Source organism: Monodelphis domestica, chromosome 6 (genome assembly GCF_027887165.1).
Source record: "Monodelphis domestica isolate mMonDom1 chromosome 6, mMonDom1.pri, whole genome shotgun sequence".
NCBI classification, from domain to species: domain Eukaryota; kingdom Metazoa; phylum Chordata; class Mammalia; order Didelphimorphia; family Didelphidae; genus Monodelphis; species Monodelphis domestica.
In genome coordinates, this window is record NC_077232.1 from 290,003,116 (window position 1) to 290,030,549 (window position 27,434).

At 38.3% G+C, this 27,434-nt stretch overlaps 1 protein-coding gene across 1 annotated transcript in view; it reads right to left on the minus strand.

Moving 5' to 3' along the window:
• Positions 1-27,434, minus strand: part of AFP (alpha fetoprotein) — a 41,450-nt gene that overhangs the window by 7,263 nt on the left and 6,753 nt on the right. Inside the window, exons 5-13 of the mRNA XM_001375070.4 lie at positions 24,515-24,647; positions 19,177-19,274; positions 18,266-18,395; positions 16,143-16,357; positions 10,640-10,772; positions 9,112-9,209; positions 4,747-4,885; positions 2,583-2,806; positions 1,029-1,161 (exon numbers count right to left, since the gene is read on the minus strand). Of these exons, the coding sequence (XP_001375107.1) occupies positions 1,029-1,161; positions 2,583-2,806; positions 4,747-4,885; positions 9,112-9,209; positions 10,640-10,772; positions 16,143-16,357; positions 18,266-18,395; positions 19,177-19,274; positions 24,515-24,647 (1,303 nt within the window). The remainder of the gene's footprint in view (positions 1-1,028; positions 1,162-2,582; positions 2,807-4,746; positions 4,886-9,111; positions 9,210-10,639; positions 10,773-16,142; positions 16,358-18,265; positions 18,396-19,176; positions 19,275-24,514; positions 24,648-27,434) is intronic.

The window sequence follows — 27,434 nt, forward strand, 5'->3', positions numbered from 1 at the left end:
AGAGCATTTTCCCACCTGGTGAATGATGAGGCATAGAAGCAGCGCAGTGAGCAGAAAAGTTTCATGTAGTGAAAATGTTCCCAATTAGACTATCAAAGCCTGTGGCTCAGAATTGTGAGTTACCTCCAGCATGTTAATTTCCTTCCCTCCTTCTCACCCCTACCAGGTTCCTATAAATGTGAGCCAGTTCTCTTCCCTGAAAACTAAATGCATTAGTGGGGCAGAATAATCCAAATTTGTGTCTAGATCACAATGTTACATATATATATATATATATATATATATATATATATATATATATATATATATATATATATATATATATATATATATATATATATATAAAATGTGTAGATTGGATTATTCTTGCACATACCTGTGATACTTTTTCTTTAAATTACCTTGTTGGTAAATAAATGGTTGTACATAAGATGGGAAAGTATCACCATCATAAGTGTCCAGTTTGTATACAGAGTTGTATGATGAGGGGCTGAAGAGCAATAGTGGTGCATAGGGGAAAATGCATTGTCCTTAAATAGGGTTAATCCTAGGATGCTGAGAGCATCTGAGCATCCATGAGTGGTATTGATTCTTCTCTCAGAACCTATCCCTACCACTATGAAGGCAGTTTGGAGTAATAGAGTCAGCCTGGGTGTGAAAAGTTGTCCACACATCCTATGTGATGTGTATGAGAAACTACTATGAGGGCATAGACATGACAAGCATATCACATTTACATATTTATTCTAAGACAACTTCCACTAAAAACAAAAAACAACAATAAAAAATACTGACTTCTGTAATTGATCATTCAAGATCTAATTCTCCTATTTAGTACTCCGGGGAAAATGTGTAATCAGTCAGGAAGAAAATCACTAATTTTTGTTTTAATCAAAAATAAAATATAAGGCATTAAAAAAACCAAACACTTGATCTTCTGTCACGCCCCCCTGTTCTGCAGTCTTGCCTCTATTTTCATATCACACAACCTCATTCAGTCACGGAAAGGAAAAGAGAGCTAAATGTACCTCTTCTGCAAAACAGGCTTCCTGTTGTTTTCCTTTGCAACAATTCTCCAATAGGCCTGTGAAATCTGTAGTGACGGCTTTCAGTTGTTCCTCTGTTATGTGTGGCTTTTGCTTGACAAGATTAATCAGAAACCTATTACAGAAATAAACCCACCAACATGTAGAAATTATTTCATTTTCTGAAACCGTCCTAGATAATAGTTGGTTATACTTGTGCACCGTCAACTTTCTTCTACCTTTCTCTGACACTGGATCTTGAACCTGAATCAGTAACCTCAAGCCTGCCCAGATCAAGATTGCTCTAGGTACAAATAACACCTAGTAAACCAATGACTTGGCCAAATACTAACTACAACTGGCTGATTACCTATAAATGCCTACATTCTCTGATCTTATTATGAACACCATCTTCCTGGTTTGGGTGGTAAAACTTTTGGGAGATGGATGTTCTGTTCCCCTCTCCTACCTGAAATCCCCTCCCCCTTCTTTGTTTCTAAATGTTCCCATTCATGAAGGACCATAGTTCAAGTCCAATTTCCTCAGTAAAGTCTTTCCAAATCATTCCAATCCATTCCCAAAGAATTCATTCCCTCTACAACTTCTTCAATCTGTTCTCCAACAGTGTCTGCTTTCAGACTAACAAGGACATTAATATTGAGGAAAGCTGACTGGACTTTGAATCAACAAGTCTAGCTTTGTATTCTAGTCCTGACCTTACTGGCTATTAACTTACTCAAATAGAGCCACCGTTCTTCTGTAAAATGGGAATAGTAATACCCAAACTAAACTACAACAGTACTATAGTTGGATCTATACCATCTACTTTACAAGGGAGGTACGAGGGATTCATTTTGCAAACCCTACAGAATGAAGGACAACCTTACAGAATTATCTGAATATGAGCTATTGCTATTATAAGCTACCTTGTATTCTTATTTATTTTATACACAGAAGTTCTGTCTTCCCACCTAAGTCACCGAGGTAAAAAAAACCATGTTTGATGCATCTTAATATCCCCAGTACTTTGCATAGGGCTTTCAAGGGCTCTATAAGTCACGGTGATGGGGTGGCCATCCCAGGATTAGGCTTTCTTACCTATATTACTGCCTTGTCACATCAAGGCATTCCATTAGCCTTGTAGAAGAAGGTAACTTTTAGACCCCCTCCACCCCAACAATGACTGTAATCCAGAGTGAGAAACTCTGTCACCCTTCTCTATACCTTATGGATGGATATCTTTATAGATATCTTATTTATGGATATCTTCTCTATACTAGAATGGATGGATATCTTTTGGAATAAAGTGAGCAGCAACATGAGTACCAGAAATCATAGTTGACTGCTTTTCTTAATACAAAAAATGGTGTCTGCCCAAGGATACTGTGAGGACCAGTGGGCAAATACAAACAAAGGATCTTTGGGAACTTTGGAGAACAAATGTTCCAACCACAAGCCCAACAATTCCAAGTGGTGAGAAGGAAAGTCCATGAAGCTGATCAATACTTCAGCCCTTGTGTTGGACTTTTTCCACATAAGCCCTGAGTAGTTGCTTACTCTTGCTTCTTCTTCTGTAGCTCTTCCCCTTGAGCATGGCAAAGATCTTGACGGAAATTGAATTGGTCATGAGAGAATGGAGGAGGAACATATTTTTCATCCCTCACAAAGTTGCTGAAACAAGGTCTCCTATTAGCATAGGAAGAATCACAGCAATGACCCACACCATCATTTATAGGTTGGGCTTCATGCCTTGCACATAACTGCCCAATAATAAGGTCAGCCTAGAAGAGAGAATGAGAGAAAAGGGAAAGATAAGAAAAGCAATAAAAGACTAGACATTGAATCACAAAAGTGATGCAGTTTTCCACAATGTAGTCACCAGAATTTACACTTTCTACCTAATTTCTAAGAATTATACCTATGTGTATAACATATTGGTGTGTATATGTATATGTGTCATATAGCAATTTGTGTTTATGTTTTATTTGTTCTATAAGACTATAAACTCCATGTGGGCAGGGATTGTGTTTTATCTAAGTTTTAATCATTTCCAAGCTTTAGAGCAATGCTTTGTATACAGTAGGTGTTTAGTACATGTCTATTGCAATTGAAAAAAATTCATTTAGCTTTTTTGGCATATCCTCATGTCTTTCCATTTCATGATACTCAATTATTACTCCATGTTTTCAGAATTACCTCCATTTTGAAAACCTTCATTATAGTGGCCAATACATCATATGTGGTTATGCATCATGCCTTCAGATAATCATGCTTTGTAAAATGATTTTCCAAAGAACAGAGAGGTAGAAATGATATAGAGAAAATGACCCTGAATTTAGGATCCACAGAGACCTGGGTTCAAAGTCCACCTCCAATCCTTCCAAGATGTGTGAACATAAAGCTAGTTACTTAACCTCCTATCAAAGAGCTTCTTCACTTTGTGTCATGGGCCCTGCTTGGCAGTCTGGTCAGAATAATGCTAACTGAAGGAAATGCTAACTTTAAGCCAGAGGTTACTGAAAATAAGGGTATATATTTTTTTCTTGTCTGTTCTCATTTTTCCTCTTAAATATCTCCAAGAACTCTTCAGGGGTCTATGGACCAAAGATTAAGAACTTCCATCCTAAAGAGTTTTCTTTTTCTGAGATGAGAATAATAGTTGGAAGAAAACTCACAGTTTTATTGTTTGGCTCAAATAATATCATGTATTCAAGCCAGACATATGTCCCCCATTACCATTAGATTTTTATATGTAAAATGGGTCCTGTTGTACAGAAAGCAATAAATCAAGGCTGTGCCTTCCTGTCCTTTGGGATCTAAATGACCTTTCCCCATAACTTTGAGAAACCAGGGGACCATGTTTCAGAATCAGAAAGAATTGTAGCCCCTGCCCATCTTCCCAGAATATTCAAGAGCTTTTTGTTGTTGTTTTTTCCAGTTGTCTTAATTGCTTCTGACTCTTCATGGCCCCATTTGGAGTTTTCCTGGAAAAGATACTGGGGCAATTTGCCTTTTTCTTTTCCAGCCCATTGTCAGATGAAGAACCTGAGGCAAACAGGGTTGAGTGGTTTGCCCAGGGTCATGCAGCTAGTAAATATCTGAGGCTGGTTTGAACTCAAGTCTTTCTGATTCATTGCACTATCTAGCTACTCCCATGATTGTAATAGCATGAGAAAAACATCATATTAGGAACTGAAGCCCAGAAGGGAAAAAAAAAAGAATATGAGTCTAACTGAAAATCCAAGGGCCACTTTCTTGCAAGATAATACAGGATTTCTATCAAATGTTATAATAAGTACTTGGTGAACATTTTTTTAAATGCATAATTTGTTTGAACATGTCTGTTAAAATCTATTAGTAATTTTAAAAAAGAAAAGAAAAAATAAATCAATAATAGATCATGAAATGAATATTTTGTTTGCCATTTTTTTTAGACCACACTGTTGTTCCAGCACAAAGAACCTGTGTATACATCTTGCTGTGTTAATAGATTAATGTTTTCTACAGGCATTAGAGAAGGTCTAAAAGCAAGAACTGAGAAAAGTGATCTCTAGTTCTGACCTTGTGCTTAATATGTGAGGCAACGTGAGTAGTTTTTATGGTTTTACCATTTGTAGAAACCATAAAATTCCCTAAATGAAAATTATACAGCTCTCTGCCTATTTCAGGATGAGAAAACTGGAGCAGATATAATGCAAGAATAATTAAATTAAGCACTCACTGCACCCTCTCCACAGGCCAGTTGTTTATCCTCACTGAGCTGGCAGCATAAAGATGCAGTGGCTGCCATTTTCTTGGTGAAGGAAATCAGCTCTTGAGAGATCAGCTGAGGAGCTTTCTTGGTGTAAGCAACAAGAAATCTGGAAAAAGCATTTCCATTGATTATTCTGATTAGTCATGGATGTTTATGTGTCTTACTCTTTTGTAAAGATCTTCCATTCCAACTGACATTTGAACTGTGAGTCCAATTAATCATAACTATTCAACAAATATTTATTAAATGCAATGGGGGAGACAACATAAAAAGCATATATATATATATATATATATATATATATTTACATAAAGCAAGCTAACAACAGTACAGATAGGAAATAATTAATAGAGTGAAGTTGTGGGGATTAAGAGGGATTGACAAAGGTTTCTTGTCCATAATGGAATTTTATTTGGGATGTAGAGGAAGCCAGTGAAGTGATTAGGTAGATTTTCACAGGTAGAACATGAGAGACACCCAAAGAAAATGTCCAGAGCTGAGAGGTGGAATGTTGGTGGAACAGCCAAGAAACCAGAGTCACTGTAGCTAAGATGATGTGTCACATAGCAAGGTACAACAAGACTGGGAAGGAAGGAGGGGACTAGATTATGAAGGGCTTTGAATGCCAAAAAGAACATTTTGTATTTGATCCACAAGGATCATAGGGATATAGGGATAACTTTATTCAATAAGATGAGTGACATGCTTAAATTTGTGCTTTAGGAAAATCACTTTGGTGACTGAATGGGGGATGAATTAAAGTGAGGAGAAACTTGAAGCAGGAGCCAACCAATAGTCCAGGTGTGAGTTAATGAGGGCCTGAACCAGAGTTTCAGCAAAATTCAGAAGAAAATGGGACACAGATGAGAAATATTGCAGAAGAAAAAGTAGAACTTGGTATCAGTTTGGATATGTGGTGAGAGTCACTGAGGAGCTCAAGGACGACTTCTAGAATGGGAGGCTGAGGAACTGGGAAGATGGAGGTGACCTCTATAAAAATAGAGAAAGTAGGAGGGTGGAGTATTTGGAATCAAGATAACATGTTCAGTTTGGGACATGTTTAGTCTGAAATGTCTATTGGACATCCAGTTTGAGATATCTGAAAGGCATTTGGAGGTTTGAGATTGGAGGTCAACAGATAAGTTGGGACAGGAAAATGTAGATTTGAGAATCATCAGCTTAGACATGCTAATTAAATTCACTGGAGTTGATGAGATGGTTAATGAAAGAGTATAGACTGAGAAGGAAAGGGGACCCTGTGGGACACCTAAAGTTAATGGCATGCTCTGAATGAGGCTCCAGCAAAGACTAAGAAGGGGCAATAAGATAGGAACCCAGCTGGTTCCTACCCAGGGCAGCTGGGTAGATCAGTGGATTGAGAGCCAGACCCAGAGACAGGAGGTCCTGGGTTCAAATTTGGCCTCAGACACTTCCTAGCTGTGTGGCCCTGGGCAAGTCACTTAACCCCCATTGCCTAGCCCTTACCACTCTTCTGCCTTGGAACCAATACACACTATTGACACCAAGATGGAAGGTACGGGTTTAAAAAAAAATTCACAGCAGCAAGAGTTAGAAAGAGAAATTCCCTTTAAAATCACCATAGACAATATAAAATACTTAGGAATCTATCTGCCAAGATGAACACAAGAACTATATGAACACAACTACAAAGCACTCTCCACACAATTAAAACAATATCTAAATAATTGGAAATATATTAATTGCTCATGGGTAGGACAAGCTAACATAATAAAAATGACCATCCTACCCAAACTTATCTATTTATTTAGTGCCATACCCATCAAATTTCCAAAAAAAAAAATTTTACAGAATTAGAAAAAAACAATAACAAAGTTTATTTGGAAGAACAAAAGATCAAGTATATCAAGGAAAATAATGGAAAAATGTGAAGGAAGGTGGCCTAGCAGTACCATATCTTAAACTGTACTATAAAGCAGTGGTCATCAAAACAATATGGTACTGGCTAAGAAACAGAAAAGAGGATCAGTGGGATAGACTTGGGGTAAATGACCTCAGCAAGACAGTCTATGATAAACCCAAAGATCCCAACATTGGGGATAAAAATCCACTATTTGACAAAAACTTCTGGGAAAATTGGAAGACAGTATGGGAAGAGATTGGGTTTGGATCAGCATCACACACCCTACACCAAGATAAACTCAGAATGGGTGAATGACTTGAACATGAAGGAAACAATAAGTAAATTAGGTAAACAAAGTAGTATACTTGTCAGATCTTTGGGAAAGGAAAGATTTTAAGGCCAAGCAAGAGTTAGAAAAAATTACAAAATGCAAAATAAATAATTTTGATTACATTAAATTAAAAAGGTTGTGTACAAACAAAACCAAAGCAACCAAAATTAAAAGGGAAGCAACAAATTGGGAAACAATCTTTATAACAAAAACCTCTGACAAAGGTCTAATCACTCAAATTTATAAGGAACTAAATCAATTGTACAAAAAATCAAGACATTCTCCAATTGATAACTGTGCAAGGGACATGAATAGGCAATTTTTAGATAAGGAAATGAAACCTATTAATAAACACATCAGAAAATGTTCTAAATCTCTTATAATCAGAGAAATGCAAATCAAAACAACTCTGAGGTATCACCTCACACCTAGCAGATTGGCTAACATGACAACAAATGAAAGTAATGAATGTTGGAGGGGATGTAGCAAAATTGGGCATTAATGCATTGCTGGTGGAGTTGTGAATTGATCCAACCATTTTGGAAGGCAATTTGGAACTATGCCCAGAGGGCACTAAAAGACTATCTGCCCTTTGATCCAGTCATAGCACTGCTGAGTTTGTACCCCAAAGAGATAATAAGGAAAAAGGCAAGACTATTACAAGAATTGTAATTGTACAAGAAAATGTAGCCATGCTCTTTGTGGTGGCAAAAAATTGAAAATGAGGGGATGCCCTTCAATTGGGGAATGGCTGAACAAATTGTGGTATATGTTGGTGGTGGAATACTATTGTGCTAAAAGGAATAATGAACTGAAGGAATTCCATGTGAACTGGAATGACCTCCAAGAATTGATGCAGAGTAAGAGGAGCAGAACCAGGAGAACATTGTACACAGAGACTGATACACTGTGGTACAATTGAATGTAATGGACTTCTCTATGCAATGATCCAGAATTATTCAGGGGGACATATGAGAAAGAACACTATTCACATTCAGAGGAAGAACTGTGGGAAAAGAAACACAGAAGAAAAACAACTACTTGATCACATGGGTTGGTGGGGATATGACTGGGAAAATAGACTCAAAAAGTTCCCCATAGTGCAAATATTAATAATATGGAAATAGATCTTGATCAATGACACATGTTAAACCCAGTGGAATTATACATCAGATACAGGAAGGGTTTGGGGGGAGGTGAGGGAAAGAACATGAGTCTTGTTTCCATGGAAAAATATTCTAAATCATCTAATTAAATAAATTTTTTAATTAAAAAAATAAGATAGGTAGAGAGAGAACCAGAAGAAGAGAGTAGTGTCCTGACAACCTAGAGAGAAGAGAATATTAAGGAAGAGAGGGTGATCAACAATGTCTAAGTGGGGCAGTTGGGTGACTCAGGGGATTGAGAACCAGTTCTAGAAATGAGAGATCCTGGGTTCAAATTTGGGTGTGTGACCTTGGGCAAGTCACTTAATTCCCATTGCCTAGCCTTTACTACTCTTCTGCTTTGGAACCAATACACAATACTGATTCTACGATGGAAGGTAACGATTTAAAAAAAATGTCTAAGGTTCTAGGTCAAGGTGAACAAAGATAATAATGATAGCAATAAGAAGAATATTGAGGTTTTGTGTTAAAGGAGTTAGCTGTTTCTTTCTCTAGATCATTTTATAGATAAGGAACTGAGGCAGAGTTAAGTGACTTGCCCAGGGTCTCATAGCCACTAAGTGTTTGAGACCAGATTTGAACTAAGAGCCACTGTGCCACCTAGCTGCCCTACATTTATCTAGTGCTTTACAAATATTATATCCTTTTGTCCTCACAACATCTCTGAGAGGAGGAAGACTAGAACAGAATATCAAAATAATATCTGTAATGTACTTAGTCCAGCACTGGTACATAGTAGACTCTTAATAAATGTTTGTTCCCTTTCTTTCCTCTCCTCTTCTCCCAGAATGCAGACAGTAAAAAGATATGCAGAAGAAAAGGGGAATATTTTCATCCTCAACTATGGTTCTTGTTTTTCATCTTAGAGTTGATTCATGATTAATAAGTTAAATTTGACTTTCATCTCTCTTATTACTGTCAGGTCCTGAAAAAGAGCTCCCAAAAATACATACACATTTTGCAAGTGATATTCTCCTAATTTCTGGAAGAGACCACAGCTCCGCTTGGCCAACGCTTGGCTATCCTGAACATGTCTCTCTAATTCTTCTTCCTGAAAAGGTAAGAATTATCATATAGATTATTTTTTCTCTTTAGATAGTCCACTTTTTGTACACCATAAAAACTATTCTGTACTACTAGGAAAATCACTGTAGGGCTAGGGGAGAGAGAGAGGGGCTGGATCTCTAATTTCATTAAACTCCCTCAGCACTTTCACATCAGATATAGTAAAAATAGTTAGCATTTGTAAAGTGTCTACTACATGTTGGGCGCTATGCAACTTTACAAGTATTACCTGGGAGGTTAGGCTATTATCCCCATTTCATAGTAGAGGAAATGGAGGCAGCAGAGGGTAAGTGACTTGCCCTATGTCACACAGTTAGTAAGTGTCTGAGGATGGATTTGAATTCAGGTTCTGCTGACTCCAGACTCATCACTCTAACCACTGTGCTACCTACTTCCCTTATATAGCTGTCTAGGATCATAGAGAGCTGCCCAGAGTGCTGAAAGGTTGTGGCTTGCCCGGGGTACCCAAGTCTTCTTTTGTGACATTTATAGACTGCCTTAGGCAGCTAGGAAGTGTAGTACATAAAATGCCAGGCCTGAATTCAGGAAGGTTTATTTTCCTGAGTTCAAAGCTAGATTCAGATGCTTAATAACTGTGTTATTGTGGGCAAGTCACTACTGTTTGCCTCAGTCTCTAAATCACTCTAGTATCTGCCAAGAAAAATCCCCAGATGAGGTCATGAAGAGTTGAACATGACTGAAAAACAATTGGAGAACAGCACAGACTGCATTAAAGTTTACATAGAACATAAGAATTGATCCTTATGATCCTCTTAACTAGTTCTATAGGTATTAATCCCTGTTTTATAGAGGAGAAATCCAATGTGAAGTGACTTGCCCAAGGTCACACAATTATTAAGAGGTCAAAGGAAGGGTGCAAACCTAGGTCTCTCTAGACTCCAAATCCAATCCACTTTCCACTATTACACTACCCTACATGCTTCTATCAGATGCTAGAGACTGAAAAGCAAATTAAAATATGTGGAGATTATCCTTAAACTTTAAGAATCAAAAACTTGTTTCCACATAAAACCCAACATGTGGTTTACCACATATCAGTCAGTCAACAAGCATTTATTAAATCCTTAGTATACACCAGGCACTGTGCTAATTGGTGTATTCATTCTACACAACAATGTTGCCTTCCAAAGGGGGTTGAATGCTTCAGTCTACACCAACTCAACATAGCTTGGCCAGTATGCTTCAGAGGTGGCCACTAGGAGTTCAAAATTTAGAAAATGAACAGGAGAAAAATGGCACATGTGTGCCAAGCCACACCAGAGTAAACAGCCTCAGTAACTCCAATTGGTCAATACAAAAAAAGTCAAAAGTCAATCCCTGCCTTCAGGGAGCTTATAGTCTCATGGAATCCTGAGGAACAATTTTGTGAATATACCAAAATGTAGAACATTGTACCTCTTTGTCCTGACACTCCGATGGGTTCTCTGTTTTGGAGCATTTTTCCAAAGCCTCCTGGTATCCTTTCGCAACCCTCAAAATCACAGGGACAGCAAGATCCTGGTGACGTCTTGAGTATTCATACACAAATCTGAAACATCCAGAAAGGGGCATTAGCTTATAGATTTCAATGACAACTGTTTCCCAGAAAGAGCTTATAGGAAACTTAAGAACCCATCAACGCACAAGTGAAGTACAGTGATGTCCCCTGGAAACTGTTTATTGAGGAGTAGGTTAAGATCAGTCTTGAATAGCCTACTAACAAGCAATGGATCAGCTAGAGATAGCCACTTAGACAGGACCCAACACTGACAGTACTCTCAGAATAAAAGGCATTCACATCAATCAAGCAAGAGAAGGATAATCGACTTGTACATACATGATCCTTTCTAACTAATAATGTGGAGATACCTTTTCAGATAGATTAGTCTACACACTTTGTTTCTCATTCTTGAGCTAAAAGGAGGAGGTTGCAGATTAACAGCCTCTCCTCACAGCTGAGTATGAATTTACTTCTTCCTTCCTTCAAAGCCCAGCTCAAATTCTATCACCTCCAGTCCAGGAGGTCTTCCCTTACTTTCATCATTATTATCATTATCATCACTAACAATTACATAGTTCTTCTAGGTTTGCAAAGCACTTAAAATATGATCTCATTTGAAACTCATGACAAGCCTGTGAAGGAGGCATTATTATAATACCCATTTTACACATGAAGAGATTGAGACTAAAAAAGAGAAAGTGATTTGTCAAGAATCACACAAAGAATAATGATTCTAGGCAGAATTTGAATATAGGTCTTCCTGACTCCGAGTTCAACACTCTATCCACCACATCATCTAACCATCTTCCAAATACTGTTCCAAAGTGGTTCTATCTCTAACACTTAGTGTCACATTGCTTTGTCAGATATCTTTTCAAATATGCACATCTTCTATTTTCATATAGATTATGAGTGCCTCAAAGGTGAAGACGTTTAGTGCCTAGGATAGAGCTATAACATTTCCAATAATTATTTCTTGAATAATTCCTAATATACATTTATAACATAATTGTTAAATTTATTAAACTAAACAAATTACATTTTTCTTTTCAAAGATATTTGTCCATCATGTTCTATTCCTTGAACACAAGCTTTAAGATTTGGAAGTGTTTATTAAATTTGACTTCCTGTTATAAAAAATATAAATTATAAATGCAAATATGTGTGGGAAACCAAAATGGTCTTTCAGATAATCACTGTCACTGATGACCTATGATCTAGGCAAATGCTTCAAATTAAATAATCAACATTGGAAATCAATGTTCTATTTATAGGAGGAAAATTACTCCATAATGTTTGCTTTTTAAATATTTCTATATGTATATATTGTCTCCCTCCATATAATATAAACTCCCTGAAAGTAGAGACCATTTCATTTTTGTCTTTGTAACTCTAATGGCTGGTATAGTGCCTGGCACATAATTGGTACTTAATAAATATTTTTGATTATTATATTTGCTAATTGTTCTTCCCCTTTTAAGGATTTAATGACTTATTTTTAGCTATGGCACTGATACTGTCATTTATCATACTTGTACACTGTCAGTGAATGTTTGTCAAGAATAACTAGTCAGGTCTGCCTTCTGATCCAACCATACCACTGTTGGGTTTATATCCCAAAGAGATCATAAAGAAAAAGACTTGTACAAAAATATTTATAGCTGCACTCTTTGTGGTGGCAAAAAATTGGAAAATGAGATGGTGTCCATTGATTGGGGAATGTCTGAACAAACTGTGGTATCTGTTGGAGATGGAATACTATTGGGCTGAAAGGAATAATGAACTGGAGGAATTCCATGTGAACTGGAACGACCTCCAGGAATTGATGCAGAATGAAAGGAGGAAAATCAGGAGAATGTTGTACACAGAGATGGATACTCTGTGGCACAGTTAAATGTAATGGACTTCTCTACTAGCAGCAATGCAATGATCCAGGACAATTCTGAGGGACTCATGAGAAAGAACCCTATCCACATTCAGAGAAAGAACTGTGGGAGCAGAAATGCAGAAGAAAAACGAAAAATAACTGCTTGATCACATGTGTCGATGGGGATATTATTGGTGATGTTGACTTTAAATGATCACTCTATTGCAAATATTAATAATATGGAAATAGGTCTTGATCAATAACACATGTAAAGCCAGTGGAATTGCTCATTGGTTATGGGGTGGGGGGGGGGGAGAGGAGGGAAAGAATGTGAATCATGTAACCATGGAAAAATATTCTAAATTAATTAAATAAAAAATTTCAATTCAAAAGAAAATTAAATAATTTATAATGGGGGGGGAGAATAACTAGTCAGAAACCTAGCATCATGAGAGCATCACTAAACTTGACATCTGAAAACAACTTCACTATTCATCACATAAACATCTAGTGACTCTGAAGTCTATCCCATCTATAAAACTAGGATGGCCACATTTAAGGTATCTAGAACAATGAGTTCTTTTAATAAAAGTGATTTGTAAAAAAAAAAGAAGAAGAAAGAAAGCAATGTAAATTACTTTTTCTTTTCTTTATAAACCCTTACATTCTGTCTTGGAATCAATACTGTGTATTGGTTCTAAGGCAGAAGAACAGTAAAGGTTGGGCAGTATTATTTTTTCTTAATGTAAATTCTAGACTTTGTTCTTATGTATCAAATACATGAATGCCTACTAGTGTTGTAAAACTGGGGAGGGGGCGCTAGATTTTATCCCAATGTTGTTGTTAACTTGTACAATATAAGAAATCAAATTAAAGTTCTACAACAAGAATCTGGCTCAACAGCTAGATTTACAACAGAGTTCTTTCTAATTATAAAATGTCTATAAACATATTGTGCTGTGCTCTTTAGATTTGCATTCCTCAGAGTCTAGCAGTGTCCCTTAAGTACTTAATAATTATTTGATGATTAATTGCTTGATTGATTGATTGCAAATTTGCAAGAACAACTCTCTACTTCTGTCAATCAGTAATGCTTATTCAGCACCTAAAAAAGTCCCTGCCTTCAAGGAGCTTACAGTCTAATTGAGGAGTTTTCAAACCAAGTACCAAGTGCCCCCTACTTCCAGTGGGGGAAATAAATGAATTAATGATCCTTCATAAGCTTCATAACTCCCTACCCATGAGAGAGAGAGAGAGAGAGAGAGAGAGAGAGAGAGAGAGAGAGAGAGAGAGAGAGAGAGAGAGAGAGAGAGAGAGAGAGAGAGAGGGAGGGAGGGAGGGAGGGAGAGAGAGAGAGAGAGAGATGGGGAAAGAGAGAGAGAGAGAGAGAGAGGGAGGGAGGGAGGGAGGGAGAGAGAGAGAGAGAGAGATGGGGAAAGAGAGAGAGAGAGAGAGAGAGAGAGATGGAGAAAGAGAGAGAGAGAGAGAGAGAGAGAGAGAGAGAGAGAGAGAGAGAGAGAGAGATGGAGAAAGAGAGAGAGAGAGAGAGAGAGAGAGAGAGAGAGAGAGAGAGAGAGAGAGAGAGAGAGAGAGAGAGAGAGAGAGAGAGGGAGAGAGAGAGAGAGAGAAAGAGAGAGAGCACCAAAAACCAAAATCTTCCTTTTGTCTCTGAGCTTCTGTCCAAATCCACTCAGACAAAATACATTCTAACAGCAGCCCCTGGTGCTTAACCACAAAATTGCAGCCTCCACTTAATCATTTCATTAAACACTAGAATGTTAAAGCTAGAAAAGTTTGATCATAGGATTTAGATTTGAAAGTATCCTTAGAAATCATCTAATCCAACTCCTTCATTTTATAAATTAGGAAACTGAGATTGGAGTGCTGTAGTAACTTGTCCAGGGCACAAGTTCTGTAAGTGACAAAAGGGGATTTTAAAAGCAGTTCAATAGAAAAACACTAGCTTTTAAGGCAACCATCCTGAGTTCCAATTCTCTCTTCGTCACTTTCTACTTGTATGGCCTTGGGTAAATCACCTAATGTCAGTTGGGTCTCAGATCTTTTATGTATAAAATGAACAATTTGAGTGTGATTGTTTTTAAATCCCCATCTAGCTCTAAATTCATAATTCTATAAACCCAGATACTCTGACTCTAGATCCACAGGCCAGAATCATAGAATTCAAAGAGTTTAGAGTAAAAAAGGGTCTTAGAGATCATCTGGTACAACTCTATCATTTTAAAAATAAGGGCAAACTAAGGCTTAGACAAAAGAGAGGACTTGACTCCCTTCTCTGGCCAGAACCAGGATCTCAGAGCCCTAAAGTGCTGGTCAGGGAGCCACGGCTCACAGCAAAGCTAGGGGAGAGATTTCAGAGATGCCCACATGTTATCACCAATATTAATTATCTGAGTTCTACCTCTAATTCTTCTTCTAATGCTCTATTGGTTTTATTCTGCTAAAGGAGCATGACAGCAAACAAACTGTTTTCCTGACTGACCCACTCCCAGTCATTCAGCCTTATACCTAGAAATACAGCCCTGCTACTCTTCCACCTAAGTTCATCCTTTGCCTAGCTCCTTCTTCTGTGCCATCTCTAAATTCCCTCAAATCCCTCAATCCTTTGCACTTTTCAAATGCCATTCCTTTGCTGGAAGCGTGGTTCTTCCCTGAGGATACCAAGCCAGTCCACTTTTCTTACTACACATACTCACAAGGCCAGGAGGAGTGGTGGGCAAGCTCCATACTTCCCACAGTCATTCCAGATTATTCATCAACTACCTACCTAACTACCAAAGCTCAGTAGCTTTTCCTTTTTTGAGATTCACACAGTCCTCTCTTACCATATTCCCCTTACATTGGTTACTCTGAAGCTTAGTACCCTGCATGACACTAATTATAACCTCTTTGAAACAGTTCAAGAAAACAGACAAGAAAAAATCCAAATCCTCTCTTTAGAAGCCAGTCTCTCTAAATGTCATCATGAGCCTATTCTGAGACCTCTTAGTAGAAGAGGGAACTTCAGCCCCTGGGCATAGCAGTTCATCTCTGTTAAGTGAGGTAATAAGCTTAAATTTTTCCTTTAGTGAAAGTTATGTCTTATCTGCAAGTCAATCAATCAAAACTTTATCAAGTGCCTACTATGCTTCAGCCACTAAGGATAGAAATGCAAAACTGAGGCAATCCCTGACCTCAAGGGACTTATATTTCATAAGGGACAATAGCAGGTACATCTAAGTATACAAAAAAAACATGTATCATAAAATACAGGATGGATGATGGGGTTAGCCACTGACTACTAAGAGAGAATGTGGGAAAGTTTCTTGTCATAGATAATGAAAAGGAAATGCATGCCAGGAATGGGAAACAGATTTTGTAAAAGCCCAACAATGGAAGATAGTGTCTCTTGTGAAGAAGAACAACAGTGTTGGCTAGATCTACAAGTACATGAAGTCCATTGCTTGTATCCCAGCACCATGATGCCTGTCTTTCAAGATCTTCAAATTAAACTTGACTCATTAAAATGAATATACATGGATAAAGCATGCTACCTTGCCAGGAAGAGATCTTTTTCTTCTGAAGAATAGAGGTTGAATTTTCTTTCTCCTAAAAATCTTCTCAGGTCAGGAGATAAACCTTCTGGTTGGTCATCATTTTCTGCATTGACTATACAATCACCCTGATCTCGTAAGGGCAATGAACAGCACTCTTGGATTTTACTTGATAAGACATCTTGTTGGGAACAGATGTAGGACATAATCTCATTCTGTAAAAGATAAAATGACAACATCAGCTTTCCCATTTTACTTGGCAACATCTCATTCTCTATGTCAGTGTGAGGAGAGTGTCAGTGTGGTTAGTTGGCACTGCATTGGGAATAAGGAGAACTCTTGAAGTAAATAGGTGACTTGCCAGAAGAGTCCAGTTTAAATTCCATGTCAGAAATTTACTAAGCATGTGACCCTGGGCAAGTCACTTAAATTTTTTTAATATCAGTTTCTTCGTCTACAAAGTGGAGGTAATACTAACACCTACTTCCTAGGGTGATTGTGAGTATCAAATAAATAGTACATGTAAAGCACTTTTGCAAACCTTTGCAAAAAGTCCCATATAGATTCTGCCTATAGAATAACTCTGGATTCTAGTTTACTCATCTGTAAAGTGAGAGCTAGTCTAGTGATACTTTTTAGTCTAACTAATCTCAGTGATATTTTGCAGTGCTTCTGAATCAGTTTTGGTGTGCTCTCTCTTTTTCTCTTTCCTTCTTTTTGGTCCCCCTCCACAACTAGGTATTTTGTGCTATATCCTCTTCTTTCTCTTATCTGGTGGTCAACTAACCCTTGCAAAAATATTGGTTGATAACCTAAAGAGTGACCCCCCTCATATGACTATTTGTATTTCAATAAGATTATTATTAAATATTAGTATTGAAAAAGTTATTAAGCCCCAACAAATAAAATCTCTAAATGTGAAATTTCAAGCATCTTATAAAAGGAAGAGAGAGTTTGGAATCCCTACCCATTAATTCCTCAGATTAGAGATTTTTACTTACATGCCCTTCAACAGCCTCATTAATCTCAAAATTTCAATGACAATAACCATTCTTTGTTCATAGTATCAAAAAACTGCCATAGTCTATTTGAGACTTTGCTCTAGTGGTATAGAAAAAGTCTCAATGGTCTTCTTTGACCAGGAGAGTGCCCAGTGATGAGCACCCAGAGCAAGCCCAATAGATGAATATTTTTGGTTCACGTAAGAGAACCAAGCAAGTTCAAATAACAAGAAAATGGCACTAATTTAAAAATGGATATCTCTGGAGAAGAAATTCCAAACCTGGAAGATCACCTAACACCCAGAAGATAGGAAGATAATCATTAGCTACATTCACATAACTTGGAAAAAGTACAGAATTTTCCAAGATAGCCAATCAAGATATGAGGCACTGTTCTGAACGAATAATAAAAAGGATAAAACAATATCCTCTGCTCTATCCTTGGGCTTCATCCTTTGGAAATGTCCCCTTTCCTGGAGATCTATATCCCTGTATTTAGCTGGTTCCTCCTAGAACTTCCATATTGAAGAGAACCAACCCAATCATGTCTTCATTCTTCTCCAGGTTCCACTGAATTATCTCTATAATACCTTCCACAACAGGTAGCTTTGCCTCTTCCCCAACCCCCATGCACTCCACTCCATATTTCAGTTTCCATTTAACACAGCTACTTCTCCCTCCGTTAGAAGGTAAGTTTTTTGAACAGAGGGAATGTCTTTCTTTCTATTTTTTTTTTTGTATTTATATCCCCAGTGCTATGTGTCTCTGGTCTAGTCACTTGAACATTTAATTAAGTAGTCCTCAGTGAAATAATCAGACTTTTTAAAATTAATCCTATTTAATTGATCTTAGTTATTTGATTTTATCTTGAAACTGCCTCAGTCATGATCCTTTGTCTCTGAATTTAGTTCAGAAATTTGGCTGTTTTGTAATGACTTAAGTTTAGAAATCCAATCCTCCTACTAATTACAATTCTATTCTTGTGGTTAAGTGGCCTTCCAACAATCCTTAATCTCAGCCATAGACAAGTCATCAGTTGGTAGTTTATAAATGCAGAGTTTCCTCATAATGGAAAAATTGGGAATCTTCATGTTTTCATCCATGGACAATGTCGCTACCTACCCTGTCCTGCAGACACTCCAGTACATTGCCTTTGCAACATTCTATGTGGGCATGGGCACCATCCAACACCAGATCCCGAATGACAGTAAAGTTAGCCTTGGGGAACTTTTGACTAATCTTAGTAAGTAGTCTGTAAAGAAAGAAAATTGACAACAAAGAACATTCATTTCTCAGAATCTAATAGCATTTGCAGTTGAGTATCTCCATAGCAAAAAAAAAAAAGAGAGAGAGGATACACACACAAAAATGATACAGAACTTGCACTCAAGAAGTATATGTTCTAAAAATATATACAAAATGTATGTAAAATCAGATTTACAAGAAAATATTCATAGTAGCCAGAGAGATCACTGAGGGGCCATTTAGGCAACTGCATTCAATCTAGCCTTTGAAGGACAGGAGAGATTCTAAAAGGGAAAGATTAGGAAGAAGCCCATTAGAGCTGCAACAGAATGGGGAACTTTTTAATACAACATTAGGTGAATTTTTGGCAGGGGAGAGGTTGCATTTATAACAACATATATGAAAAATAGCAAGAAAGCTAGTCTGGCAGGACCAAGAAAATCTCAAGGGGACTTTATGTACACCTTGGAGCATCTAAAGAGGATTGATACACAAGTAAGGTTGGAAACATAGGGCAAGATCATAAATCCAGAGATCTCTAGCATAAATGAGGAACAAGTACGTGGCCAGTAACCAAGAAGGTGATCTCAGACAATCCTCTGTAAGCACTCTAGGTCTGGGTTTCCTAGTTTGTAAAATGAAAATAATGATTCTAGTCTCTTAAAACTGATAGTCACCAGAGGAACTAAAGTTCCTACAAAATGTGACAACCACAAGGTCACTCTATCAACATGCAGTCAGTGAAGACTCCATTCTTTCTCATCCAAAACCATAAGCTAGAAACTTACATGGCTTTAAAAGACCGTTCTCCAAACTTCCTCAGAACATCGCATACGTGTTGGCTGATCAAACTTTTTTCTCTTAAGTCTTTGGTGACTGGTGCTGCCTGGATTAAAGGACACATGATGTCAAAGGAATATACTTTCAAGAGCAATAATAATAAGCAAACATGAGTTTCCTTTTTAAAATATGGAGCTCCATGTAGAAAGATAGCTGATGTGAATGTAAAAAAATTAAAACACTAATTATCATAGCAATGTATCATGGCACAGTATGGAAAGAGGGGGCAACTAAATGACTCAGTGGAGAGTCAAGAAGTCAAGTTCAAATCCAATCTCAGACATTTACTAGCTCTGAGGCAAGTCACTTAACCTCTTTCTGCCTTGATTTCCTCATTCTTAAAATGGAGATAATAATAGTGCCTATCACAAGGTTTTTGTGAGGATCAAATAAAATAATATGTATAAAGTGCTTTGCAAACTTTCAAGTGGTACATAAAATTAGCCCCACTCCCAATATGCCCCAGCTCTAGAGTCAGAGGATATTGATTAAAATCCCTTTAGGTTTCCATTATTCATCAATAAAAATTGGGGTTTGGATCAGACCCTCTCTAAGTCACTTCCAACTCCAAGTTCCAACAATAAATTGGGTGCTTTTAAGCTAATCACCTTGTTATTCAGTCATTTCAGTCATGTTGAATTCATTGTGACTCCCCTTGGGATATTATTGGCAAAGATACTAGAGTGGTTTACCATTTATTTCTCCAGCTTATTTCATAGATGAGGAAACTGAGGTAAAAAGGGTTAAATGATTTGCCTAGTATGTGTCTGAGGATGGATGTGAACTCAGGAAAAGTAGTCTTTCCTTACTTCTCCACCTAGTTGCCCTAAGCCAATGACCTATATTTAATATCAAAATCCATCCTGGAATGCTCAAGAGGATAAGATCAATCCTTTAAAAAGTGTTTCTGATCATGATACATATTCCCAGTGGGTCAATTGTCATCAATGACTCAATTGAAAAGTATTCCTACTTTGGAAAAAAAACTTTTATTTCAGGCCCAGTCTATCTCATTCTGATAAACTTTCCATGCCCCAGCAATGATCCTTCTTTCTGCATCAGACCCTCTTCCCTCTGGACTCTGTCCTCTCTCAAATCCACAGCTGATTGCTATCTCTCGGCTTTTGACCTCAGGAATGGAAAGTCACTCAAACCTATCTGAGAAGGAGCCTAGCCTTCCCTCTCTGACCTTTGAGCTACTTTAAGGCATGAGCCCAGGAGCCCCAGCAAGAGCTTGGGGTGACCATGCATGGAGTGCTGGAAGTACTCTCTCAGAAGACCCCCACTACCCTTTTGCCATGGCTTGAAGAGCACTGCACCAAGGAGATATAACTGGTTCTGAGAATATACCTGATTTTAACCCTATCCTGCCCTTTCCCAAATTCCCTTCGGAGGTCTTGATTCAATTGATAAACACTTAATAAGGGCAATTACTAAGGCAAGTAGGTGGTGCCAAAATCCTCAAAGTGCCAAGTTTGGAATCAAGAAGACTCCTTTTCCTGAGTTCAAATGTGACCTCAGATACATATTAGCTGTGTGACCCTGGGCAAAGTCACTTAACCCTATTCATTCCAGTTTCCTCATCTATAAAATGACCTGGAGAAGAAAATGGCAAACCACTCCAGGATCTTTGCCAAGAAAACCCCTAGTAGAGTCACAAAGAGACAGAAACAACTGAGCAACAACGATGTTGCATTATCTGATTTTATCCCTACAATACCTCTAGGAGGTTGCTGTTCTTATTCTCCCCATTTTACAGATGAGAAAATAAAGGATATGTGCAAAATAAACACATGGTGATGGGGAATGGGCTTAAAGAAGGAAGACCAATGACTGAAAAGAATCCAAAAAGACCTACTGAAAGAAAGAAGTAGAACTTGACCTGAACCTTGAAGGGATTTAGGGTTTCCAAGAAGTAGATATGAGAAGATAGCATAACCACAGCAAGGGAAACAGCTTGTCCAAAGACAAAGAATGGTGATAAAGGGTGTCATGCACAGGTTGGATGGAGTATCTGGAAGAGAAGAAGGTGTGATCAACCTGAAAGTAGATGAAGCCAAGCCATGAAGGATTTTAAATGCCAGCATACTTTGTCGTTTTTCCTGAAGACAATGGAAAGCCACCAAAGCTTCATGAGCAGGAAAGTGGAATAACAAGAGTTGTCCCTTCTGAATATCAGTTTAGCAAAAGTTTGGAGAGAGGAGGGAATGGGTATAGGGAGATCTATTAGGAGGCTATTAAAGTTGTCTAGGTGAAAGACAGTGAGGGCCAAGCTGAAGATAGTGGGTGTGAGTGAAGGGGGCAGATAACCGCAGAGATTGAGGACAAGGGATTGATAAAACTTGGCAGCTGATTGGATGGAGTGAGAGTGAAGAGATGAGGATGATTCTAAATTGTGAACACACATGCCTGGGAGGAGGAGGATAACCACACCAAAGACAGGTATGTTGGGAGGAGGGATGAGTTTAGGAGAAAAGATCATGCATTCTGTTTTGGATATTTTGAGTTTAAGCATCTATGGATAGGCAAGGGAAGATGATCAGCAGAGAGTTGGTGTTGCCAGAGGGATCTTAGTATTGATCTTGGATTCATCTGCATAAAGATGATAATTGAACCCATGGAAACTGAAGAGAACAGAAAGGAGAGAGAGAAAGAATAGAGCCCTGGCTACATAAACTCACACACAGAGGGTTGGATGAGGATTCTGGACCTCAAAATTGACAATTAATAAGTCTGACAAGTAGAAAGTGAACCTTATGAGAGAAATTTCATCGAACCCAGGAAGAAGAGAGTGGTTAAATACTATAGAAAGGCTAAGAAGGAAAAAGACTAAAAAATACCACAGGATTTAGCAATAAAAGGATCACTGGTCATTTTGGAGAGAAGGGATTCAGTCGTGAGGGACAAAATCCAAATTGAGAAGTAAGTGGGAGGTGATAAAGTGGAGGCTACAGGTTTAGACAGATTTTTCAAGGAGTTTACTTGTGAAGGCAAGAAAAATCAAGCAAAGGTTTAAAAAAAAATTGATAGGATCTGGAAGTGTCTGTGGGCAGCAGAGGAGACAGTGGATAAGAAAAGGTTGAAAATCAGGGAGGTATAAGGGTAACAGAAAGGGAAAGGTCGTAGAAGAGATGAGTTGGAAGGCATAAGTAGATGGGTTATCGTTAGCAACCTCACTCTATGAGCCCAAGACAAAACAGGAAAAGCTAGGGAATGATCCTTGGGTGATTCAAAGTGAAGTACTTGAGAGTAGAGGGTGTTGAGGTGTCCAGTTTTTTCAATGAAATATTTGAACCAAGGTCTTCCTGACTCCAGGCCCAGTGCTCTAACCACTGTATTATCCAGCTGCCTAGTTGATGACCTGAGAAAATAGGGCCAGGCAATGGAGTGACTATGAGTTATGATGAGGACAAGTTTAGCTGGAATAAGATAAAGAATTATTAAACTCTAAAACTTGATTAAGATGTTTGGATTACCTTGAATACATGTAATAATAATGATATCAATAATAACTAACTAAAGCAGTATCCTTGGAGTAGTAGCTATGGAGCCATTTTGAAAACCAAGGAGGCTTTGGTCAAGGGCAAGGCAGGGCAAGTAGATCTGGATGAAGTGAAACCGCAAAGCAGGAAAGTTTTCTGATTGCAGGTGGTAGGGAATGACAAAGTCCTGTGTGAGTGTGTGTGTGAGTGTGAGTGTGTGGTGAGCATGTGAGTGAGTGTGTATGAGTATGAGAGCATGTTGTATAAGTGAAAATCTGTTACTCTAAAAAAAAAGAACTACATATCCCAAGAGCCCACTGACTTCCTGTTGTTACCTACTTCCTGTAGACAGAGGATTAAAGTGAGTGGGCATAGAGGCTCTGCTCTGCCTCCTCTTTGGCATGATGCAGCAATCATGGTGGGGATTTTTGTGTGGTTTTTATTTTGTATCCTCTTTATTCCTTGATTCTAATGATCATTTAATAACCCTCCTAAAATATAATATTTTACTATTAAGATCTAATTTTAATTTTTATAGTGTGTGTGTATAAGTGCGAATATGTGAGTGTGTGTGTATGAGTGAATGTGTATGTGTGTGTGTGTCTAAGGGAAGAGTGAGAGAAGGTACATTCCATGTTGGAGAGAGGGCCAGGGACACAGTAACTTCAGGGGAATGCTAGTTTTCTGAGACTGTGAAGAGATAGAAGAGTTTCAGAAGAAGCAGTCTATGTGAAGGACAATATGAGGGAGGTAGATGAGATGTTCCTTCCCTTGTCACAGAGGGTATCTGTGGCTTCAGTGTGTCTCCAGACATTTTCATAGGGACAGCAAAGGGGCTGGTGGATTAGAAAAGTCCAAAAATTAGAAAGAGGGGACAGACAATAAATAGAAGGGACAGGCTCCTAGAAGAGATGGGGAAGAGGAGATGGAGGGCCCAAGTAGATGGGTTGCCGTTACCATTCTCATTCTCTGAGTCTGAGGCAAAGCAGAAGAAGATGCAGAGGAGGGTGATTCAGAATTTGGAAGTGGGGAATAGAGGGAAATGACATTAGAGTGGCTTCAGATTTGTTCAATGAAATATGAAATAAGGTATAGGATTGAGATCCAGATAAGGTCTAAGAACAGGGAAGAATGAGGTGGGCAGGTGTCTTTAGCATTGAATGACTGAAAAAAATTCCCCAAACATTCTCTCCTTCAAGCTTTCTCTGTGTCTTGCTCCTGCTAAACCTATCCTTATTGCAACCTGCAATCATTTCTATTCTAGACAACTTTTTTCCTTTCAAACTCTTGACCTTAAGGGGCAGCTAGGTAGCTCAGTGGATTGAGAGCCAGGCCTAAAGACAGGAGGTCCTAGGTTCAAATCTGGCCTCAGACACTTCCCAGCTGTGTGACCCTGGGCAAGTCACTTAACTCCCATTGTCTAGCCCTTACCATTCTTCTGCCTTGGAACCAATACATAGTATTGATTCCAAGACAGAAGCTAAGGGTTTATTATTTTTTTTTAATCTTGACCTTAATTAACCAATTCAACTCCCTTTCCTTTTCTTTCTCCCTCTCCTCTCAGGCTCCATTTCCCTTCTTTCCCCTTTCTTATTTATCTCTTCCACTTTCCCTAAATTCTCAAACTCTGACTTTTAGTGAAAAAAGGTCTGCATGCAGAACAAGGCTTGACCCCTAAAGATGTATGGATGATTCAAAAGAAGTATCCTAATTTTATCTTCAAACTTCTTTTTGACAAATATCAAACTGGAGCCATTCATCGACCACGATATTGAATTAATGTAGATATAAAGAAAATTAATACCTGGTTATGGAAGCATTCAACTGCATTTTCAGCTTGGCAACAAGTGGAAATTATCTTGTCATATCGGGCGGCCAAAGAAAGAATGGTGGGTGCATAGAGGAAAGGGTGCCTTCTGGTTATTTCATAGATATATCTGTAATCAAGAACACACAGTGATGAGATTTGCAATCACATATGAAAGGGACAGGAGATTTCTAGTCAATTGGGGGGGAGAGGGGAGGCAGGTTAAAGATCCTGATCCAGAAATAGATAATTTCAACTTTAATGCCTATCACAGAGCAAAGGAAGAAACAAACTTATTTTCTCTATTGATCTCACTGGTTAGTTTATGTTCCCTAATTTTTTTAATTGGAGCAAAATAATGTAAAAATTAAAATTATATTTCTCATTCCTTCAGTATATTAAGCACTTGTTTGTACTATGCTGTACTAAGTTTATAGAATTCATAGTCTATTGGGCAAGGATGGAAATAAAACACTAATATAGAAAACTATAGCACATAACAGGCAACTAGGTGGCACAGTAAAGTACAAGGGCCTGAAATTAGGAAGATATGAGTTCAAATCCAGCCCCAGACACTTACTAGCTATGTGACCCTGGACAAGTCATTCAAGCCCTGTTTGCCTCAATTCTTCATCTGTAAAATGGCAAGTCCCTAGAGAAGGAAATGGCAAACCAATCTAGTATCTTCACCAAGAAGGAACCATGGACAAAGTCCATACGTTCACATAGGGTTCTGACTTACTGAACACCAGTAACAATAAATAATGGTAGCCAACCAGTAAAATAGAGGCATGGAAAATTAAGTTCTACATGAGCCCTGAGTAGGAAGAAAAGTTGTTACTAACTAGGTCACTCCCTGTAGGAAGGCCTTAGAACAAAGAATCAGAAATCAAGGACAAGAGTTTGGTTCACCAAGTTCAGGCTGATGAGGAAACAGTTGAATTGGCATATTTGATGCAGGATACCATTATCCAGCCTGATTTGAGATTGAACTCTCTGGGATTGGGAGGCAGGCATGAATTTAGAGCCCAGCCTGAGGGACACCACCTAAAGTACTTAATCCAAGAATTTTTAACCTGAATTCCATGAACTTGTTTTTTGTTTTCTAGACAGTTAGTTAGCTACCTATTGCCATATAATTTACTTCCTCTGTTACCTACCCTGTTATCTTATTTTATCCATTTAAAAATGATTCTGAAAAGAAGTCCATAAGATTTATCAGATTACTAAAGGAGCTCATGATGCAAAAATAAGGTTAAGCAGATACATGGAAAACCCAATGAAATTGCACGTCGGCTATGTGTTGGCTGGGGGTGGGGTGGAAAGGACTGAATCATGTAACCAAGGAAAAATATTCTAAATTAATTAATTAAACAAAATTTTTCAATTCAAAAAAAAAAAAGTTAAGCAGGGCAGTTGGGTGGCTCAGTGGATTGAGATCCAGACCTAGAAATGGGAAATCCTAGGTTCAAATATGGCCTCAGACATTTCTTAGCTGAATGACCCTGGGCAAGTTAATTCCCATCGCCTGGCCCTTATCACACTCTTTGACCTTGGAACCAATACACAGGATTGATTCTAAGATGGAAGATAAAGAAAGGTTAAGAATCTCTGACTTACACTGAAAACAAAAATAGCTATCGTGAGGAGTTCATAGAATGTGAGCTCCTTGGGATTAAGAACTGGATTACATTTCTTCTCATATCTCCAACCCTTAGCACAATAATTTGCACATAATGAATAAACGTTCTGTTCGTTCATTTATAGCATAGGCACCTTCTCGGAGCAATGTGTGCATGCCAGAGAATAGCCAAGACTGGAGGGATGAGCATTTTGGTGATAGGGAGGGATTAGTCTTGATGGTAGTGAGAGAGCATTGGGTAAAAGTGAGAGTTAGCTAAATTAACTAGAAGAGAAAGACTCAGAAAGTGGTTGTGCCATTGTATATGGTGTCCAGTAGGAGGAGGAGGTACCCACAACCATCTATATCATTTAAGTCCTCTGTTTATGCTGTTCCAGCTCCCAGGTACAACCTACAATGGAATAGGGAGGCAAGTCACAGACTAATCCTGATGCTACCTATCTAAATGCACTAGTGTTCTTGACACAGACCAGGAGTTGGTCTTGTATTTTGGTCAAGCACAAACCATGCTATTTGTCCATTCTTAACCTGTCACTGTTCCTAATGGTTCAACACTACTGCCTACACTGGAGTACTTGCCATACACCAACCATGCCCAGTTCTTCTTCAATGCACACTGATCCTTTTGCCTGAAATACCATTTCCCCGACTAACACAAACTAACGTTGGCTCTTGCCAATGAAGCCCAGCCCGCTGAATTCCTGTCATCCCCCTCCAGGCTTGGCTCCAAAGTTCTCCAGGAATCTCTCTCTCCTTCCTCACCTTGACTTTTTAGAAGCTGCAGCTTCCTTGGAGGCTTAACTCAAGCATTACCTCATATTTGAAGTCTGTCTTATCTCCTCTCTCTATTCCTATGTGTGTGTGTGTGTGTGTGTATATATATATATATGTAAATATGTGCATGTATATATGGATAAGTACATATAGATATATAGATGTTACTGTTCAGTTGTTTTCAGTCATGTCCAACTCTTTGTAACCCAATTTGGGGCTTTTGGAGCAAAGCTATTTCCTTCTCCAGCTTACTTCACAGATGAGGCAAACAGTATTAAGGGACCTGCCCAGGGTCACAAAGGTAGTTAATGACTGAGACCAGATTTAAACTCAGGAAGACTCACTCTCAAGAGCCTAGACCCAGCACTCTCTCCACTGAACCTCTTGCGTGTATGTATATACAACACCTACACTAGATGTGAGTGTTTAGCATCTTTCCTTATTAGTGAACGGTTGCTTGCCTCTTGTCCCCCTTATTTAGAATGTAAGCCCCTTGAAGGC